This window comes from Achroia grisella, unplaced genomic scaffold (assembly GCF_030625045.1).
Source record: "Achroia grisella isolate CSIRO2021 unplaced genomic scaffold, CSIRO_AGI_Agris_v1 utg971, whole genome shotgun sequence".
In the NCBI taxonomy this organism is placed as follows: domain Eukaryota; kingdom Metazoa; phylum Arthropoda; class Insecta; order Lepidoptera; family Pyralidae; genus Achroia; species Achroia grisella.
In genome coordinates this window covers 1,861,053-1,879,034 of record NW_026713077.1, presented here as the reverse complement: position 1 = coordinate 1,879,034, position 17,982 = coordinate 1,861,053, and the positions used below count along the sequence as shown (strand labels likewise).

Genomic DNA, 17,982 nt, shown 5'->3' with positions numbered 1-17,982 from the left:
AACTCCACGTAATGATACCGTGGTAATGTCCACGAAGGACATTCAATATTTTTGAAAAAAAATTCACCTTAATTCCTATTGATATTACTTGTTCTTTGGACTCGTCTCCGAGTACAGCTAAATCATTCTTTATTGACAATATTGTTTCTTATCCTGTTACTTTTAAATTTACTTTTTTTTTATACTACTATGGTGGGAAACAAGCATACGGCCCATCTGATGGTAAATGGTTACCGTAGCCTATGGACGCCTGAAGCCCCAGGGGTTTCACGTGCGCGTTGCCGACCCTTAAGAAACCTTAACATCACTCACCAGACTACAGTATGGGGTTTTTCAAGAAGGGTTCTTGAAAAACCCCATACTGTAATCTCGTGAGAAAACCTTATACTTATATTAACTTTGCTACAATAATGAAAACATTTAAACAAATTTAAAAAAATTAAAGACCTGGGACATGGCAACATTCATGAACTAAACTTTTGAACCCCATCGCCCACCTGTTATGTCACACCATGGTTAACCAGGATCGATTGTACGCCACTGTTGTGTGACATGCATATTGCATTAGAATAGACGTGTGTACGTGGCTTAATTAGTACTCCCCAGTGAAATGGACAAACCCAACGAACCTATATGTATGTAACTTAAAATTCATAGCGCTGACAATGTTATCTGATTGAACAGATTAACTGCGTAGCGGTTTCTATGTTGATTGTCGCATGCCTAATCCTTGTTAATGTGATTCCAATTAAAACAATATTTATTTAAAACAACACACAAGTTTCATGCTCATTCTTCTTGTGATGAGTCTGCGTTCCGAATGAGCGGTAGAATAAAATAATGTGACTATTCAAAAGTGCTTATATTAAGTTTATTTAAATAAATATTATTTCCATATATATATTTCTATTTCCATATCTTTATTATATTCCACTTTATACAAAGTCGGCTGCGTAGTACCTTTGTCACCAAACTGCTTACTTTGTTAAGTAAGTAATGTTAGTTAGCACACTGACTTATTTCCGATAGTCGCGGGTTCGATTCCTCGCGATCTACATACATTTGTATCCATTAGTATGATTGTCTGTATCTATCTGGGTGCTTTCTATGTATATTATGTATACATTTACAAAACTAATGTAAATATATCTATTAGTAATCTACTATCCATACAAGCTCTGCTTAGCTTGGGATTAGATAGTGTAAATTATCCTGAGTTATTACTATTATTATATAAGCGAAGGTTACTAGTTACCAACAGGTGGGTCATCAGTTTGATTCTAATTTGTAGATAGATAGATAGATAAAACTTTTTATTCAACAATTACTAAAACTACATGAGATACAAAAGAAAGAGGTAAAAATAAAAGAAATGGAGGTAACTTTTAGGCCGCAAATGCGAATAGGCAACTCAGCATAAATCGCGCTGATATTCTGTTGGCTCCTATACTACGATAAATATTTTAAAAAATTACACTATTTCCACACTACACTCACTTTCTACTGGTTCCTGTACTTAAAAATAAATTACAGTTACATAAAAAATATTGCATCTAAACACTTTTTAATATTAAAAAAGAAGTATCAATATCGTCGGTTAAATAGAAAAATGGCAGTATTAGACAAGCATTTAAAATTTAAAATTTATTTAAATTATTTTTTTCTTTAAAGTTTTAAATTTACACAGAAGTATTCTATATAATTTTAAAAGTATTAAGATAATAATTAAAACGGCGTGGTTAATTTAATTGACATATATAAAAGGAGGCAATTCTAGCTTCTAATTTTGAAAAAAGACATTTTTCTATTTAATCGACGATACTTTTTGAATATTTTAAAAGATTTTCACTATTTCCTTTGGTGAGCCATAATTTTCCATCAACACTAAATTAAATAGCATTCATAAATACAATTCGGTCGGAACACAGTCCTGCGACATGCCTCCATTGTCCTAATTAGTGAGAGACCGCCTTTATCGTGTTCGTTTCAATCAGAACAAACTGTTTAAACTAATTCAGCCACCGCACAGGGCAGGACTTAGGGCGCAACGGGGCCGCGATCGATAAAATCTCAATTAGACTATCAGAATATCGCTCGAGGAGCAAGTTTCAGTGAGTTATTGAAAGCTGAGCTCGCGGTTGATAGTATTAATTCGGTTTTATGCAAAGAAATGCTTTTTTCAATCTAATCTAGTATCTTTGTACGGATACTGTTTGTATGTATAAACTTAAAAAGAACTAGGCTGATTTTAAAAAGATTTTCGTGTACAGAAATGTGGAGGGAGTCAAATTCAAATTCAAATTCAAAAATCATTTATTCATGTAGGACATTTTAGCCGCTTATGAACGTTAAGTTTTTACATTAAATTTTTTTTCCCTACCGTCCAAATCGGTATATAGATCCAATTGAGAAGAACTGGCAAGAAACTCAATTGAATTATTTTTTCTTTAAAATCCAGTTTATTTACAATGCATAGGTATTTATATATATTAATAACATTACATGAAAACTACTAAGAGCTAATGTTTAACATGTTTTGAATTTATTTATATTTATTATATTCATTAAATCTTTAATAAAAGCACAGGTACAATATGTCAAATCTAGTTTTTTTATGACATAAAAGTCCAAAGTCTGGTCTTTCTCTTTGTATTTCTCGGCTTGTACTGGTCAACCAATAAATCTATTGTTGAAAACTGCATTGAAATCCATTACGTAATTTAAAAGATTAAGTGGACAGATAGAGCGCGACTTTATTTTATACTATTTAAATATTAATAACATTACACGGAGCTAATGTTTAACATACAATATTTATTTATTCATTAAATCTTTAATGCACAGGTACAATATGTCAAACTTTACACCAAAGCTACAATTTAATAAAGATTTTCTTGTCAAAATACTGCCAATTTAATAAAGATTGGAAATTTTCTTCTTTCAGTATTTCATGCAGTAATCTAAATATATATAACTCAAAGGTGACTGACATAGTGATCTATCAACGCACAGCCCAAACCACTGGACGGATCGGGCTAAAATTTAGCATGCAGGTAGATGTTATGACGTAGGCATCCGCTAAGAAAGGATTTTGATTAATTCTACCCCCAAGGGGATAAAATAGGGGATGAAAGTTTGTATGAAACATTGTCAATTTTAAACCGATCGGGCTGAGACTTTGCATGCATAAAGCTACTGTGATGTAGGCATCCCCTAAGAAAGTAATTTGATAAATTCCGCCCCTAAGGGGAAAAATCAACGCGAGCGAAGCCGCGGGCAAAAGCTAGTACATGATAATTTGTGTTATGTACCGATAGATAATAATAATAAAATTCTATCTACTCGTATATTGTACATAGGCTATAAAAATGGAATAATATATATTATGTATACCTTGAAGCCGTCCCTGGTTGCAATCCTGGAAAATCCTTGAGGTATTCCGAAGTTTATGCTTAGAGAAATATGTTTATATAGTTTTACAGACTTATATACACATACATACTTAATGCTTATCGTTGGATTTTAAGCTGCTTACCGTACCAGAATTTTCTCATGGGATCTGATCTGCTTAGAATGTTCTAGACTTCCATTATAATACGATTATAATGTTTGTTGGTACGGTGTGTTATGAATACTAGCCATCTGATATAAATACATAGATACAGTTTTTTTTTCTAAATACATACATAATATACACAGGAAACAACCAGACCGATACACTCAAACATATGTTTGCACTGTTCGAGAAATCGAACCCGCAAACATCGGAAATAAAGCGATGTGTTAAACCACTACACCACCGAGGTCGTCAATATTTCTATTTTCATGGTAGATGTATAAGAATGTAAGGGCATAAAGCTCAGACTTTTCAAAACTGGCTTATTACAATATCTTGTCGTATTGATACAAAATTGAATTTTAACGTCGAATAGGAAATTTGAGATGAAACGAAGTGTGTATTGACTTTTCTGTCACACGTCACGAGCGCGGAAGATTCAGAAAACAACCCTTTTACACTAGTTGTTCCACGCGACTCTGTCTGCTTTTTGTGACATAAAAGATAGCCTAAATCTGTCGTCGTAATGTGATCTATCTTCAAGTGAAACAATAATCGTTTAGCCGTTTAGTTGTGAAATGGTTCTAGTAATAAATAGACGTATAAACGGACAGACAGATTGACTTTCGCATTATTTTTACGTAACTGGAATAGCGAACACATTGACGGCTCGTTATCGTGTGACACTTGTATGTATTTATGTATATATAATATGTATTATTATATACGTGTTAATTATTATAAATTATATTTATTATAGCGCCTTAGGAGAGAGGACTGCAGTGACTGGTGGGAGTGATGACAATTATTATACTTCGTACTAGCTGTACCGCGACTTCGTCCGCGTCGAATTTTACTTTACGTTTCACTAATCACCCCCTGATAGGTATTTTGGGAATATATTTCATGTACAGAATTGATCTCTCAACAGATTTATTATAAGTATAGATGGGAAGTTTGATCGTAATATCAAAGACTACTTTTTATTTTTTATATTTATTAATTTTTTAAAACGTATAAATATTACAAAACTTATCATACATTGACCCCGCACTAGGCGATCCTGTATCGCGGGAGTCCACAAAAGAATTGCCAAACAATTACAGATCAGTGAGTTTGACATATCAGACTAATTAAGATATTTTAGTTTGATTTCATAAAAACACAATTGTTGACTACATAATAATTAAATGAGATAAACAGAGAAAATAAAATAAAAAGAGAAAATTTCGAGTTCAACACATTACAATTTTTTTTTTACTATACAAACTATATACTATCTATGTGTGTGTGTGTGTGTTAAATATATGGTAATGTGTGTAGTTTTTTTTTTATTTATATATTATTTAGTATTTGTTTTGCAATATTTTCATACTCTTTCATCAGCCCAAATTTCGTAAAAAGGCCTACAAAGTTTTTACTTCACGTATTAATATAGATATCATAATATTGTGAATATATACAAATGAAATAATGTTTGATAAAAAACTTTTTAATGACTGATGTTTCTTAAGGACTATATTTTTATATTTTATATTTAGTTATCAGAGAAACTACGGTCGCTGAAGGTAAAGACATATTTATTTAAAAAAGGAACGAAACATAAAATAATTAAAAATATATATAAAAATATATAATTATCATATAAAAAGCTGCGTTATGCACAGAACTTGTGAACATTTCAAATTTATTTTACAAGCGTCTATTAATATTAATGTAGAAATTAAAACACAACATCTAATTTTAATTAAGCAAGTTTATAATGAAATTAATATTACATTCCAACTCATAATTTATAGTTTTATTTCATGTGTTAAACCTTAAGTCTTGACAATCCAAACTCAGTTCTAAATACACGTGTTAAAATTTACATTTCATTGTAATTTCCAACAAAGTAGAAGGAAACGAATTTCAAAGGGAAACAGTAATTTTTCACTGAAACAAAGAGACGTCGAGTAAACACTGGACCGTTGGGTTTAAATCATTAATAATGTAACAAAAATTACTGTGTTTACTGTTTGTGCATAAATCAATACATACATTACTCCATACCTCGACTACCGTTGATCTTAGGTCATCAGAGAGTCTGCAGTTAAAGACACCAAGACATAGCACTAGATTCTATGACAAATCGTTTAGTGTACTAGCTGTTCTTTTTGAAACGAACTGTTCATATCTCTTCGAAGATTAAAATCACTGCAGTTTCAAATTAGGTATCGAAAATCACTATTTATGTAAGTTATCGTTATAGTAGTATTACTGTTGTATGTCTGGTTGTATACGTATTCTTATATTTGTATATTAATAACATTTCTGTATTATAAACTGTGTTTTCTGTGAGAGGAACAATAAAGAGTTTCATTCATTCATAATAATAACATACGGGAAGCAATAATTAGTAATGGGGACTAGTAGTCAGAGGAGATCGCCCTGACGTCCTGACGTCCTGCGTCCTCTCTGTAAACCATCATGGTTAATTCATGTTAAAAATAAACAAAAATGACATCTATAATAATAATAATAAATATCTTTGAAAGCATCGTACTCTAGAAGTTTCCTATTTCTTTAAATAATTATATCAGCAAACAAACTGGTGGCCCACCTGACACTATGTGGTAATCGGGGTCTATCATAGAAATACTGTTAGTTTCAATACATGAAAGAGACCGTAACATCTCACGAAGGACCAAAACAAAATTAGTAAATAGAAAGTATTCTCTATAATCTCAATTAGTAAATACACTAATCTTCTCCATATTATTTTATGGGGCTGACACTTGGACTCTAAGGAAAGCGGGCCGAAACCAATTGATGCATTTGAGATGTGGTGCAGGAGGAAAATGGTCCAAATCCGATGAACTACTTTCCGCAACAACATCTCTAACCTACTGGAACTTAACGTCAAAAACAAACTCCACACATCACTCAGAAAGAAGGTCATAACCTGGAACAGTTGATGGTGAGTAACAGGGTGGATGGGAAACGTCCTAGAGGGCACACAATATGTTCTGACCTAGTACGCTCCTCTGGATACTACGTTCCATAATACCCTGCATTAAGAAAAAGACCGACACAGATAGAGGGATGTAATCAAATGGAAAGTGATTCTGCTGCTGATATCATGACACTCATGAAAATCAGAAAATATCGTGAGGAGGATTTCCTGTCAAAAAAAAGGATACAATATTAAAGATCCTTTGTCAACGGACATACTCTGTTGTATTAACTTGTATTGCCCGCAAAGAACAATATAATAAATCGAAATTTAATACGAACGGACAACATTGGTGGGCATGTTTGTTTGACCGGCCATCCAATCAGGTGATATATTGCCAAATCATCATACTGATAGTGAGTTGTGTAAACTGTGGGTATGTTTTGTTATATTAATGTTTTATAGTATTAAACCAACGGCCTCAGTGGTGTAGCGGTTTAGCACACCGCCTTACTTCCGATAGTCGCGGGTTTTATTCCTCGTACGGTACAAACATTTGTATTCATGCATATGATCGTTTATCGGTCTGGGTATTTTATATGAATACTATGTATGTATTTATAAAAATATCTATATATTTGTACCAATCTAGTACCCATAACAGAAGCTCTGCTTAGGTTGAGACTAGATGGCCCTGTGGAATTATTCTGAGATATTATTATTATTAATTGGCCCAATTATTAGCCGATGGCTTACTGGTACCTGACATAAACCATTCATAAGTTTGAATCTAGCGTAATATTAAAACAATTATTATGACAATAATAGCAATCCAAGACAATTCACACAGCGCCATCTAGTCCCAAGATATGCAGAGCTTGTGTTATAGGTACTAGACAACTGATAGAAATAGATATTTTACCTATACAAACAATCCTACTCATGAATACAAATGTTAGCACCGTGCGAGGAACCGAACCCGCAACCATCGTAAATAAAGCAGTGTGTTGAACCGCTAAACCACCGAGGCCGTCATGAACAAACAATGTTTGTTTATTGCACAATATTATTATGTCCAGAACTGCATAATGGTGTATTCAATTCAGTCACAGACCAATGCATCCAAGGATGCCACCAATTTTTTGTCTATAAGAGCATTCAACCGGTGATAAGGTCGTGCCAACCCTGAGATAGAGGTAATCCAGATCGGCCAGAACGGTCGGTGCCTTCAGCCACTGCAGTTGTTCAATCAGTTCATACACACAAATAAATATGTACGGAAAAATAATTCATGAGAATATATTTATAGTTTTAATTGGAGTTGTAGCTTTGTCTGGTGGTATTTTTATAACAAAAGGTAAGTACGTGATTCGTATTTTACATTTTTTTTTATACTACTTTGGTGGCAAGCAAGCATACGGCCCATCTGATGGTAAATGGTTACCGTAGCTCATAGACGCCTGAAGCACCAGGGGTGTCACGTGCGTGTTGCCGGCCCTTAAGAAACCTTAATATACCCTTCTTGAAAAACCCCATGCTGTAGTCTCGTGAGAAAACCTCGGCCGGAAGTTCATTCCACAATCTAAGTGTACGCAGGAGGAAGCTCCTCTGAAACCGCACTGTCCAAGACCACTTAGTTCCAGCGTGTGGATTCCCACAATTCATTCGAATTCCCTGTCGATGGCGAGCGGTGCGATGGTGAAAGGTGGCCGTAGGCATCATGTCGAACAATTCCTCAGAACACAGTCCGTTGTATAATCGGAAGAACACACAAAGCGAAGCGAAGTCTCGCCTCAAACTAAGTGGCTCGATACCGTTAGAGAGATTCATGCATTTTTACTTATTTGCACTGGCACAAAAGTAGAAAAAGAGCAGCAACGAACAATTATAAAAAAATACAAATGTTACTATACCTACATGAGTATACCCGCTCCCATCAGAAAACGGTGTCCAAAACCATTAAGCCACAGACGCCGTCTAAAGTGAAGAAAGACTGTACTACAATAGAATAGAAGCTATCTTTAGACCCAAAAAATAATCTATCATAAAACAGATGGTGAAAGTTTGTGAAGACTAAGCTCGATTATTTATAAAGCGAACATCCCTTGATAAAGCACCATCAAGATAGTCAAAGGTGAAAATTTTATATATATATATATATATATATATATATATTTATAACTAGATGTTCCCGCGACTTCGTCCACGTGGACATTAACTTTATATTTCTAAAATAAAAGTAGAATAAGTTACTCCTTATTCAATCAGCTACCTGACATTAAAAGTCCCGTCAAAATCGGTCCAGCCATTTCAGAGATTACCCGGAACAAACAGACCGACAGACAGACAGACAAAAATTGTAAAAAATGTTATTATGGTGTATGTACCGTATTATATTCATATGCATATAGTAAAAGACGGTTATTTTAATATTACAAACAGACACTCAAATTTTATTTATATGTGTAGATTATATAGTAGGTATGTCTATTCATTTGAATACTGGACTCCAAGTTTTGTGCTAAAAAAAGCAACTGTAGCGCCACAAACGCTGCAGCAATATGCTGGGCACTCAACTATTCGGTGAACACCATAGAGTAGTTATTGATCATTGACGCATACAAATAAACGTGGATTTGAATGTATGTTTGCAAATTTCCCTTTGTGTTTTTGTCTATTTATTGTTCTTCCATTGTCTTCAGCTGCATTTTGTTTATGGTTTTGTATTTTTTAATGTTTTGGATTTTGCATCATTACATAGTATAAAATAAAGTCACTGTCGCTGTCTGTCCGTCCGTCCCTATGTATGCTTAAATCTTTAAAATTACGCAACAGATTTTTAATAGATAGAGTGATTCAAGAGGAAGGTTTATATGTATAATACATGTACACCCGTGCGAAGCCGGGGTGGTTAGCTAGTTGTATTATAATACACTAGCTTTTGCCCGCGGCTTCACTCGCGGTAATTTAAAATCCTTTCTTAGGGGATGCTTACGTCATAGTAGCTTTATACATGCAAAGTCTCAGCCCGATCGGTTTAAAATTGACAAAGTTTCATATAAACTTTCAACCCCTATTTTATCCCCTTGGGGGTAGAATTAATCAAAATCCTTTCTTAGCGGATGCCTACGTCATAACATCTACCTGCATTTCAATGCCATTTCAGCCAGCTCCGTCCAGTGGTTTGGGCTGTGCGTTGATAGATCACTATGTCAGTCACCTTTGTGTTATATATATTTAGATACATGTATCTGGCAAAGTTAGGGTCAAAACTGCCCAACAGGTCCTCGAACTCTTCTGTGATGTACTTCATTGCCTAAAACTGGGACATGTCAAAATAATAACAGAACAGGAAGCTCTGAATCACTGGCAGAATATGTATATAGGTCGCAGTGCTACTGGTTTGAACACCTGTCCATAGCCCAAAACTCTCAAAAAAATATCATTGTTCTGAAATAAAATGAAATTTATTTGCGTATTATACAGTTAGATATTCGGTAATATGTCCTGGTAATAATAATAATATTATTGGCAACTGTTTAATTGCCTCAATTTACGGGAATGCAAATTTTGAGTATATTAAAATTAAATAATCTATAATATTATAATTTAAAATTAATGTCCTATGCAGTATTATAATTATATATTAATAGTAATAATTATATAATATAAAAAAATCAATAATCATCAGATAAATATTCTCTGATGTCATAAAAACACTTGTCCAGTAACCAGTAATATTATCGATTTTTTAATTTATTTATGGGCAATTTCCTCCAGTCCGGGATTAATTTATTAAAAAATTTTTGTGTCATAAATGATACGTTCCTTTGGTAAAACGTCAAATTGCTCTTTGGTACCAGTATTTCATTATTTCTCTGTGATCTGCGACAGTCCTTTATCTGATCATGCGTGATAAACAAATTTGGATGTTGTTTCACAAACGTTCTGATATCAAGTACATACATACAAGGCAACGGAAGTATACCAAGTTTCTTAAATAGAGATCTACATGATTCTTTGCATCCGACATTGCAAAGGGCTCTATCTATATCACATGAGTTCCCTCAGATTAGCAATCCGTAACGCAATAGAGAAGAAATAAACCCATGATACTCATTCGTTGTTAAGTCACTTGTTTTTGTGTTGTGTTTGTTGAATGTTTATTAAATAATTATACAAAATATAACGTTATTTTTTATTTTTTATTACAAGTTCATATATTCAAATAGATTTTAGTTTACAGTTAATATTAGATAAGCTAATGATCTTAGAAGACGCTATGGCATTCGCACAAATAGGTATCATGCACCCCAGTGTAATAAATACTAAAAACTTAATTATTGAAATGTTAGATATGAAACATAAATATAGCTTCAATCCCGTGGCACCGATCTATCTAGAAAATATTCACGAAATAGAAAAGTCTATAGAGGTTAAAGCTTATAGTACAGAACAATCACTAAATTTCATTTTAGAAATACCCTCAATATATTTTCCATATGTATTTTTTTTTTATTTAATATTCAAATTCGACCTGAGAATCTATCGACTTTTGTCCATTCATTGCGTTGTATGCAGGGTCCTGAAGGGTATGCTCGCACGGAACCTTTCCTGGAAAGCCAAATATATTTTTATGCATTTACATCGACAGGGAATCTATTCCCACACGCTGGAACTCACAGAACACATCTTTTGTTCTATGCTGGAACCTAAGTGGTCTCGGACAGTGCGTTTTTATAGCAGCTACCTTAGGTAGTGGAATGAGTTCATTCCACTACCTAAGGTAGTCTTGCCGTTGTCTTCTCGAGACACTGCAGAATCGGGTTTTTTTACTAATGGATTGTCATTCGAGAGGACTAATGTATCGTGATCCTGTACCTTGCCAATGAACATAAATAAAAAAAAATAGGTGCCTGTTTGTAATTTCTAATTAACAGCTTTTCATATAGATACCGTATACTCGTACACTTTCATATGAGTTTAATAAAATGCTGTTACGTAAAAAAAATTGTCTGTGTGTCTGTCTAACTTTCTGTTTGTTCTTGCTGATCTCTGTAATGGCTGGACCGATTTTAAAAGGGGCTTTCACTCGCAGATAACTAATGTTAAGTAGTAGTAACTTAGGCTACTTTTATTTTGATAATTATATTTATAAATATACTAACTATGCCCGCGGTTTCACCCACGCTTAATTTTAATATAAAATATAGCCTATGTATTATTCTGATGCGTAATCTATATTACTGTAAAGTGCCAAAATCCGTTCAATAGTTTTTGCGTGAAAGAGTAACAAACTTAATTAATAAGATTATGATAACATAAAAAAGTTAAATTCCATGCGGACGAAGTCACAGGTAATAACTAGTAGTATAATAGAAATATTATTGACTACTTGCAAAAACAACCGGCGCGACAGTGTAACAGTCTCTTCGGTCTGGTCTTCACTCTCGTCTTCTTCTCTTTGCTGACCCAGCAAGTATACTCCTCGAAGAACGAACAAGACTTATGGGTCTCTGATTGTGGACATTCCTTCTCTGAAAATGATTACAGATTCAGTTAAATAAGAATTCAGTCTATAGACATATTTTTCCTGGATCGCAGCGCCATCGAGTTCTAAGATAAGTGGAGCTAATGTTATTGGTACTAGACAACTGATAGAAATACTTTAATATAGGTAATATATATTTTTGTAGAAGAACGAGAAAAATAATATTTATTTAATAGTTGTAATTCAAATTTCAATACATAGATTTCAATAAAAAATATAGCCTATATATTATTCTGATTCATAAGCTATATTACTGTAGAGTTTCATCAAAATCCGTTCAGTAGTCAAACATCCATACTTACAAATTTTCGTGTTTATAATATTATTAATATTTGTAAATGCCTAAATATATAATATACATAGAAAATGCCCAAACCAATACAAATAATTATACTCATGAGTACAAATTTTTGCTACCTGACGGATGTAACCCGCGACTATCGGAAGCAAGGCTAAACTACTGGACCGCCGAGGCTGTTTTGTTAGCAATAATTAGGCACAGCAGTAAACTCTGCCATCGCTAACATTTATTAACCAAAATTACACCAAATTTGCTTAAATTTTTTTAATAAAATTACCACACATTTGTCACATTTGTGACAATTCATTACTTAAAATACATTTAAGCGTGTGTATGTCACAAATGTGACAATCGTAGAAACCACATTTTAAATCAGGTACTCGACTTTGTTAAAAAAAACGTGGTCATATATTTTTGTACTCACTGAGCATAAAACAAATCGATTCCAAAATGAAAAATATTACAACCAATATGCCTTTCATTGCGTCCATTATACAGTAAATATTGAAATTTCATTAATTTAATCAGTTTAACAAAGTTTTACGGAATAATTAGCCATTTCAATTTTATCGTAAACGAATTTTACTGGCCACACGCAGGCTACACTAAGTTTTTAGCAAACTAAAATAAAAAAGTATTTTATTTTGACAAATTATTATATCGTTTAATATATACAAGGCAAAGTTTTTTTTTGTTATTAATGTTTGTGATCGCAAATAGCCAAATAATACAATTATAAATAAATTCTATAAATTTAAATATAGAACGTCACATATGAATATTTGATATTTATGTAATATTATCTTATCTGTGGTATTATTATGATTATAGTATTGTATGACATATCGGCGAGTGAAAGTCCCATCAAAATCGGTAAAACTGTTTCAGAGATTAGCAATAACAAATACAGGCAAAACATTTTGAAATTAATTATTGATTTTAAAACCGTATATACTTTCATATAACGGCCTCTAGCAGTTTAGCACACCGCTTGACTTCCGATGGTCTCGGGTTCGATTCCTCGCACGGTGCAAACTTTTGTACTCGTGAGTACGATTGTTTGTATCGGTCTGGGTGTTTTCTATATATATTATTAATGTCTTTACAAAAAATAATCGATTTATATCACTTGTCTAGTATCCATAACACAAGCTCTGCTTACCGTGGGACTAGATGGCGCTGTGTTAATTGTACAGGGATTATATATGATTATTATTAATATACAATTAGTGAAAAACTGTTAATTTAATATTACAAACAAACACTTCAATTTTAATTATTTATATAGGTATGAACATAAAATATCAACACACAAATTTCATGCTTATTCTTCTTGTAATGAGTCTGCATTTCGAATGAGCGGTAGAATCAAAATACTTGACTATTCAAAAGTGCTTATATTAAGTTTATTTAAAGATTATTTCTATTTCTATTTCTATCATTTAAGGTTTTCGATGTGGACGAAACATTTTTTTTTTCGAATAAAATTATTTATTCGCAAAACAAAAACAAGTTTAACAAGAAAACATTTACTAAAACGAGTACAAAAATGAACGTTTCATTAAATAATATTTCCAAGTCCGTCATAAATTGTGCGTTGTTTGTTTTATTAATTTTATTCCTTAACAAAACTGTATTATACAATTTAATAAAGTCGTTTTATATTAGGTTTCAAGAAATAAGAACACTAATTATAACTTACTAGCTGTGCCCGCGACTTCGTCCGCGTTTTATAGTTCATCAGCCCGGAAAACGTCCACTGCTGAACAAAGGCCGTTTTATAGTTACTTTGATCAAATAAAGAAAAAACAATCAATAATCTAAGCGATTCTAAAAGTTTCATTATTTTAAATTCAAAAATGTCAATTTGCCATACAAACTTTCATCCCCTATTTTATTGTAGCCCTTCATTTTTATATTTATTCAGCAATCTAAAACATAAGTTTCAATTTTTTTGCTTCAAAAATGATAATACTCCCATGCAAACTTTCATCCCTCCTTTCAACCCCTTACAACCCCTTACAACCCTTTATTCGCATTAAAATGTAGCCTATGTCTATTTTTATGGTCTAGACATTTGGGTATCGAATTTAATTTAAATCGGTTGAGTAGTTTTGGCGTGAAAGCGAGACAGACAGACAGACAGAGTTACTTTCGCATTTATAATATTAGTAAGTATTTTATAAAATTATTCTATGTGGGTGGCATACTAATTTTGTCACGATTTCAGTCATTTTCTTTATGGAACAAACTCGTAAATTGTTTACGTTAATATTCGTTTGTTTCTTCAATTTTTTAACATTAGAGCTAGAATTTATTTATTTATTTACTAGCTACTAGCCCCGTCTTCGCACGGGTGTACATGTATTATATATATAAACCTTCCTCTTGAATCACTCTATCTATTAAAAGAAACCGCTTCAAAATCCGTTGCGTAGTTTTAAAGATTTAAGCATACATAGGGTCTGTCCCTATGTATGCTTAAATCTTTAAAACTATAGCGACAGCGACTTTATTTTATACTATGTAATGCTAATATACTCCTTATTGCATCAGATAAATTACATGAATAAAAATTAACACAGTAATGAGGCACAAGAGGCGGCCTTACCGCTTATGCAATCTCTTCCAGACAACCTTTGGGTAGAGAGGTGGTAGGTGGCGCTAGAATAGAATGGTAAAAAACATAACATACGAGAGTTCAATTTTGTATGTTTTTTTTTTATACTACGATGGTGACAAACAAGCATACGGCCCATCTGATGGTAAACGGTTACCGTAGCCTATGGACGCCTGAAACACCAGTAAACATCACAAACTAAGTGTATATACTAGAAATTCGTCCCGGGGTCACATAGGTATTTCTATGAAATAATAACTTCAAACTTATATATTAATATACTTTTTTATGTATTTTAATAAAACAATGTATGCACTCAAATATATGTAGATGTGTCTTTTTTTCTGGCAGTAAATAAATATTATATTAATTATATATGTATAGTATTTTTTTATATATGTATGTATATATACCAGTCGGATTCTCCTACTACCGGGTTACAAAATTTGGTAAACAACATACTCTGCTTAACTTGGAACTAGATGGTGCTGTGTGATAAATAATATAGATTTATTTACTACAATAAAATTATATTTCAGTAGTCCCCAAACTAGGTCAGTATCTTGAGGGCTGGTAGCGCGCATACGAAAAATATGTGATATACGTACCTATACAATACAGTTAACTATTTTAATGCAAGAATATTATACAATTATTATCTACAAACTCTAAAACACACACAAAAACACTCCTACATAAGAAAGTATTGATGTTAATCTGTTTATCATGTAGTGCAGGGGCGGATCTACCTAAGAGCTTTTTGGGCTGCAGCCCAGGGCCCCGAGGATACAAAGATCCCCCAGTCCCCACTGAAACGATATTTGGAGTATAAAAAAATATCTAGAATATTAAAAAACCTATCATAAGGTTGGCAACCCTGAGATCAATCAACCAATGCAAGTGCGCGTCTATCGAAAGGAACGGGGAATTTCTGGTCGCTTGTTATTGGTCGGTGTATTTTTTAGTTGAGTAATATAATTATGTAGACCCCTAAGTAGATTTAGCCCAGGGCCCCACAAATTCACGATCCGCCACTGATGTAGTGGCATCCAAAACTTGTCTCTGTCACCATTAGACAAATATTTTATAAGTATTACTGTTGGGTGAATATAAATATATACATATATATATCCTGGTGGCTGGCTCATCCGTCATACTCGTGAACGGGTGCTGCTTGTGTGGACTGGTCTGCTCTAATCACTATGACTTATTTTCTCTTATTAATTGTTTAACCAGTTGTTGTATATGTTTTTATTATTTTATTATTTTATTGAATTAGTGCTAATCGGCGGTTTGTATTCACACACTTAAACTTAAATTGTAAGTAAGAATAAATTATTTAAAAGAGCAACACACAAGTTTCTTGCTTGTTCTTCTTGTGATGAGACAGAATTCCGAATGAGCGGTAGATTAAAAAAAAATGTTATGACTATTTAAAAGTGCTTCAATGTAAGTTTATTTGAATAAATGATTTTCTATTCTATTCTATTTCTTTCTATTCTGGATTCATATTATTGCTATTTATTTTTAGATGAGTGTCCATCAAATGAGGAGTACCTCCTGTGCGGATCGGCGTGTCCATTCAACTGTACCGACCCTGTAGGTCCCGTCACCTGTTCCGAGGATTGTGTGGAAGGATGCTTCTGCAAGACTGGCTACTTGAGGGACGAGAATGGCACATGTGTTAACGCTGAGCAATGCACTGGTGGTTAGTTTATTTTCTTGAGAATTTCTAGAATTACGTTTTTTTAATATTTTTGGATTGGTAAACCTGGTGGTAAGCGATACTAACGCTTGTTTGCTATTCAGATTATATAAAAAAACGTTGTTTTGTCATATAAATTAGTATAGTTTCCGACCGCCGAGCGTAGGAAATTTTTAAAATTCGAATATCGCTATTAAAATTGGGGCTGATGGTAGAAGGGTGAAAATTTAGGGGTATATGTTATTTATATTATTAACCGGGTCTTAACACGAACTAATTTTATGGCAAATGCATTTACCTCACTCGACGTTTCGACTAGGTTCACTAGCCGTGGTCACGAGCTGACTGGAGTAACAGCGATGTCAATGTAGATAGGTGACAGCAGTTTTTTCAGCCACCGTGTTAACCCAGTTAATAATATAAAATAATGTATATTAAACACGAAAGTTTAAAAACATGTTTTTTTAAATCCGTATTATAAAAATTTTAAATAAAAGTTTTGGCAAAAATATAAAAACTCATTGAGTGGTATGAAAGGTAGAAGTCGATCGAGGTCGATTTTTAGACCTTCCCGATATGCACTCATAAAAATCGGAGGTGTTTTATAACAAACACGATACGAGAATGTTATATATAAGATTAGTAAGATAAAAATAAAATTCTTTACAGGTAAGGCTTCAGTTTGTGGAGTGAATGAGGAGTTTCTGTCCTGCGGCACCGCCTGCCCTGGTACCTGTTCGCAGCCGGAGCCATTAGTCTGTGGTGTCGCCTGCAGTATGGGCTGCTTCTGCAAATCTGGATACGTGCGTAACGAGGATACCAACGAGTGTATAGCTCTCAACAAGTGTCCTTCACGTAAGTTTTTTTATTGATGATAATGTAGCAAAGTAGGTCTACCTTCAAAAGGTAACTTCATGATTATACATAATATATATTATATCTTTACCACTGTCTTTTTCTGTACAAAAATATTAAACTTTATTGCTCTTTCTTTCATTCAGAACAATGTTTCAACCAGAACGAGGTGTACGACATTTGTAACGGAAACTGCGAGCCGGCGTGCGACGATCCTGAGCCGATTTGCATGAAAATCTGCCAATCGGGATGCGTATGCGCAACTGGACTTCTCCGCAATACAGACGGAGAGTGCGTCAGCGTCGACAAGTGTCCTCCGAGTAACTCTACTGATCAAGGTCTATTAGGTAAATATTTGAACGTCATTAATAGAATTATACATCTGTCCAGCGTATAATATAATATATACATATCTAATATAATTGCAAATTAATTAATAACTTGAAACGTAAAATTAAA

General features: G+C 33.3%; 1 protein-coding gene across 1 annotated transcript; it reads left to right on the top strand.

Moving 5' to 3' along the window:
* Positions 1-7,763: 7,763 nt before the first annotated feature.
* Positions 7,764-17,920, top strand: LOC131854226 (serine protease inhibitor swm-1-like). Its single transcript, XM_059205359.1, has 4 exons — positions 7,764-7,848; positions 16,495-16,671; positions 17,338-17,523; positions 17,670-17,920. Exons 1-4 carry the CDS (start codon positions 7,764-7,766, stop codon positions 17,918-17,920), a joined length of 699 nt encoding a protein of 232 aa, XP_059061342.1.
* The last annotated feature ends 62 nt before the right edge of the window (positions 17,921-17,982 follow it).